The sequence below is a fragment of the Nicotiana attenuata genome, chromosome 2, assembly GCF_001879085.1.
Source record: "Nicotiana attenuata strain UT chromosome 2, NIATTr2, whole genome shotgun sequence".
In the NCBI taxonomy this organism is placed as follows: Eukaryota; Viridiplantae; Streptophyta; class Magnoliopsida; order Solanales; family Solanaceae; genus Nicotiana; species Nicotiana attenuata.
In genome coordinates this window covers 34,194,553-34,199,677 of record NC_031990.1, presented here as the reverse complement: position 1 = coordinate 34,199,677, position 5,125 = coordinate 34,194,553, and the positions used below count along the sequence as shown (strand labels likewise).

At 34.6% G+C, this 5,125-nt stretch overlaps 1 protein-coding gene across 1 annotated transcript; it reads left to right on the top strand.

Moving 5' to 3' along the window:
- Positions 1,510-4,138, top strand: LOC109206964 (probable pectate lyase P18). Its single transcript, XM_019369842.1, has 4 exons — positions 1,510-1,759; positions 1,898-2,262; positions 2,356-2,876; positions 3,612-4,138. The coding sequence occupies exons 1-4, from the start codon at positions 1,653-1,655 to the stop codon at positions 3,834-3,836; spliced, it is 1,218 nt and encodes a 405-aa protein (XP_019225387.1). The 5' UTR covers positions 1,510-1,652; the 3' UTR covers positions 3,837-4,138.

Here is a 5,125-nt window from a genome sequence, read left to right as displayed (position 1 = left end):
TTTTATCCATGGTCATTGAACTTTTGTGTTTGTTACCTAAAAGTCACTATTCTTTTTTTTTGTTACGTAAAAATCATTCAACTTTGTGTTCATTATACAAAAGTTACTTTTCTTTCTTTTGTTACAGAAAAATCATTTTGCTTCGCTCTAGTTATCACAAAAGTCACATTTTTACTTGAAAAGTCTATTATGCCCTTGATATTATATAAACCTCATATTTATGCAATACCTTCTATATTATATATATGTATATAATATATTTTTAACTATGTATTTTATTAATAAATAAAATAACTTAATATTATTTTATTTATTATTTTATAATATATTCGTATATTTAATTTTTTTCTTAACTTTAATTTTAAAGATATATCAGTAGCGTTAAAAAATAACTTTTTTCAGCAATTCTTTTTTTCGAATTTAATTGACCGACCAAAGTTGGTCGATAATTTCCGACCAACTTTGGTCGTATGCCCTTTCGACCTTCAAAATACCGACCACACGTTAATGGTCGCATTTTGGACGGTTATTGGCCATTACCGACCAACTTTGGTCAATTTTTTTGGACGTTTTTTCCCGAATTTCTAGTAGTGTAATTTCCCAAATAACCAATTGCGCAGGTAAATCTCCAAGAAAATATTCCCAGCTATATTCGCATATAGTACCTAGGGATTTTCCTTCAGATTAACATATGATTTGTTCCTCATTTTCTTTGTTTGTTTACCTGCGAATTTTCTCACGAAAATGTACTTGCCAATTTATTTCTTAACTAATATATATTAAAGTTACTGACAAATTTAATAACGCTACTAATATATTTTGAAAATTAATGCTAAGAAAAAATTAAATATACGAATATATTATATAAAAAAATAATATTAAGTTATTTTATTTATAAATAAAATACATAGTTAAAAATATATTATATAGTATATAATATAGAAGGTATTACATAAATATGAAGGTCTATATAATGTCAAGGGCATAATAGACTTTTCAAGTAAAAATGTGACTTTTGTGATAACTAGAGCAAAGTAAAATAACTTTTGTGTAACAAAAGAAAGAAAAAATGACTTTTGTGTAATGAATACAAATTTGAATGATTTTTACGTAACAAAAAAAAAGTTACTTTTGGATAACAAATACAAAAGTTTAATGACCATGGATAAAATTACCTTCAAATTTTAATCTAACCCAATGTGAATAACGAATATCCATTGGGAAACTAGTGGGATCAATTGGTTTTTTGGCTCTTTACGAACTTGTTTTTAGTTTTATAACCCTACCTCTTTTTTACACACGAGAGGTTTACTTTTACCTATAAGAGATCTGTCTTGCACACAAGAGATTTAAAAATGCATTTTCTCAAAATTCAAAATTGTAAAGGGGCACGACGTACAAATAGCACACAAAAAACTAACTAACCTAACGATCAAAAACTACCAAGTGGGAATCGAAGCAAAACATCATCTGAAATTATGATCAAGTGTGGCCCACTTCTAGTTTAATCACGCCATTTTTTCCGGCTTTCCCCTGCTTTATAAGCCCTGCCCCATCTCTTCGTCTTTTACTCAGCTCTACACCATTAAACAAAAAATTCTTTAGTACTTCTCTTAGTATAGGGCTCTTCTTTATAGTTTAGCCCCATTAAAATGTCAAGTCTTCTCTTCATACTTGTTCTCTTTGTCACACTACTTCTAACCCCACTCCTTGTTTCTTCAATCCAAGATCCAGAGCTTGTGGTACAAGAAGTTCATAGGTAAACAAAATGTCACTAGTGACCTAAATTTTTATGCTCATTGTATTATTTTTGCTTACTAATTCGTGTTGTTTTGAGACCCCACTAGTGTGATTGCACTAGATTGTTGTTATTGTTAATTCGTGTTGTTTTGAGCAGGAGCATCAATGCTTCATTGACGAGGAGGAACTTGGGCTATTTGTCGTGTGGAACAGGAAATCCGATTGATGATTGTTGGCGTTGTGACCCCAATTGGGAGAAAAATCGCCAGCGTTTAGCTGATTGCGCCATTGGCTTTGGAAAGAATGCAATTGGAGGAAGAAATGGACGAATTTACGTGGTTACTGACTCAGGGAACGATGACCCTGTGAACCCTAAACCCGGAACCCTAAGACATGCCGTTATACAAGATGAGCCTTTGTGGATCATTTTCAAAAGGGACATGGTCATTCAGCTCAAGCAAGAACTCGTCATGAACTCTTTCAAGACCATAGACGGCCGTGGCACTAGCGTTCACATTTCAGGTCAGAAGCAGATCTAGAATTTAAAATTTGATGAGCTCAACCTTTATATTCTTATAATGACCGAATATATACATTACTCCACGACTATTTCAGGTGGTCCTTGCATTACAATCCATTACAGTACGAACATTATCATACACGGGATTAATATACACGACTGTAAGCAGAGTGGTAACGGCAACATTAGGGACTCACCGCACCATTCAGGATGGTGGGATGTTTCCGACGGGGACGGCATTTCAATATTCGGAGGGAAGAATATATGGGTGGATCATTGTTCCTTGTCTAATTGCCACGACGGTCTAATTGATGCAATTCATGGATCCACAGCAATTACAATTTCTAACAACTACTTTACTCATCATGATAAAGTCATGTTATTGGGGCATAGTGATTCTTTTACGCAGGATAAAGGCATGCAAGTTACAGTTGCCTTTAATCATTTTGGTGAAGGTTTGGTGCAGAGAATGCCGAGGTGTAGACATGGTTATTTCCATGTGGTGAATAATGACTATACCCACTGGGAAATGTATGCCATTGGTGGTAGTGCTGCCCCTACTATTAATAGTCAAGGCAATAGGTTTCTTGCTCCCAATCAGAAATTCCGTAAAGAGGTACTCCATATGTTTCACTTTTGAAGAGTCAAATAATTTTTCTTTTACCACGGTTTTTGAAATATATTTAAAAATATGCTGAATTATTAAATTGTTTCTCTAAACCACGTCACAAAAATGAAACAGAAATAATATATACTTATATAAGTAGGAGAAGTGAAAACTTACGTGCACAATCAAAGTATGTTGTTCGGACTCCCCAAAAGTGCTGCCGCATCCGTGTCGGATTCTCCAAAAATGCACTAAATTTGAAGGATCCGAGACGCACCCAACAACATTTTTGAAGAGTCCGTGTAACATATATAGCTACCAAGCATATGTATAGCAGGGGCGAAGCCACACTTTAGTTAGGAGTGGTCAATTGACCACTCTTTGTCGGAAACACTGTGTATATGGGTTAAATATTACTAGTTTTTAGAGTTACATAACATATACTGAATACCCTTTGTCTTTGTCGGATTTCTTTTTATCCACTTATTTCAAGCTTGAACACCTTTGAAAAAATTTCTGGCTTCGCCACTGTGGTATAGTAGTAGTGTTGTTCCACTACCTAATATAAGTGATTTTTGCACCATCTCTCTTAATTTTCAAGTGCTCCCATTTTTTTCTTTTTTGAACAGTTACATGTAGTTGTCTTTTAGTGACAATGGTAGTTTAAACATTCTTTTCACATTATTAGGATATAGTATAATCTAAACTTCGCGAGGTTACACTAAATAGTTGAAAATTAAACAGGTGACAAAGCATGAGAATGCACCAGAAAGTGAGTGGAGAAGCTGGAACTGGAGGTCAGAAGGTGACTTGATGTTAAATGGTGCCTATTTTAGGCAAACTGGTGCAGGTGCATCATCATCTACTTATGCTAGGGCATCAAGCTTAAGCGCAAGGCCTTCTACCTTGGTTGGATCCATGACCACAAACGCCGGTCCTCTTGGCTGCAAAAAAGGCTCTCGTTGCTAGTAAGAGGCGGAGCTAGGATTTTCAAAAAATTTGGCCAAGCTGCTACTACATTTATTACTAGATGATGATAGTGAAAGTAGTGTTATTACTAAGCTGAAAGTGGTATGGAGTGTCAAAATATGGAGTACCCTTTTGCAAATTAAACTATATTTCATTGTTTTTCTTTTTATCATGAATTTTCCAAGGACAAACTATTAAGTATTAACCTATGTAAGTTTGTTCTTGAGAACGTTACCAATAGAGTGGCTATCTTTGTTTCCCCTAATATGTTAGTTGAAACAGCAACCAAGTGTTCACTCGTACTATCACGAATTTTTGCATGCTTAACGACTATTTAAACCAGATCTTTGGTGCCCTAATTTCGTGTTTTTTTAAAAAAGGTCTTCACAAATATACACTTAAGGCCCTTATTTATACTATTTACCAAAACTCTTTTAAATCATGTCAAGCACTCTTTTAAGTTCTGCCCCTCTGGTATGTGTACTGCTTAGAGGTCCATGAGATCTCTCTGAACTCTGAGGCAGATTCAGAATTCAAATTCAAACTTTAAAATTCTTAACACTTCATTTGTGAATGTTTCAGTAATTTTACCCTATATATATGTTTGAATCGAAAATATCGAAATTCAGTTAAATCCATTGCACCGGTGGCGAATCCACATGGTCACAATGGCGGTGAACTGTCCATCTTTCTTCAAAAAATTATATTGTGTACATATATAAAGTATTATAGTTTATAGGTATATAATACATATTGAACACCCTTTGTTAGAATTTTTTTCACTTCTTTCAAATTAAATACTCTTGAAAAAATTTCTAACTTCGCGCCACCATTGCGTTGCACCACGTTCATGTTTAGCCTTTGTGGATCAACACTGACGTCTAGTGTGACGCATGGGTATTTTTGGGGGCATCATCGGATGTTAAATGAGAACATGCATAGGATTTCTACGACTGCAGTGGTCAGTTTAGGCACAGTGACCAAAAAGTGTGGCAAATTAAAAGAAATTGATTGGTCCGTTCAGCACTGGCAAGTCACAAGTCTACACTGCAACATGAGAAAATTTACTCCCACATTATTTATCAACCCTTGCAATACTTTTTCCTTTTTTCGTTCCCCTATTGGCTTTTTTCCGTCAATCATGGAAATGGCCTTTTGCTACAAAAGGAATGAACGGTCACTTTCGACATTTAATATTGATAATTCAACGTTTTGAAAAAATGAATCACTTGTGGATTAAGAACCACCTGCTAGAACTGCAGGCATCAAATATTTAATTAGTAAGCTAA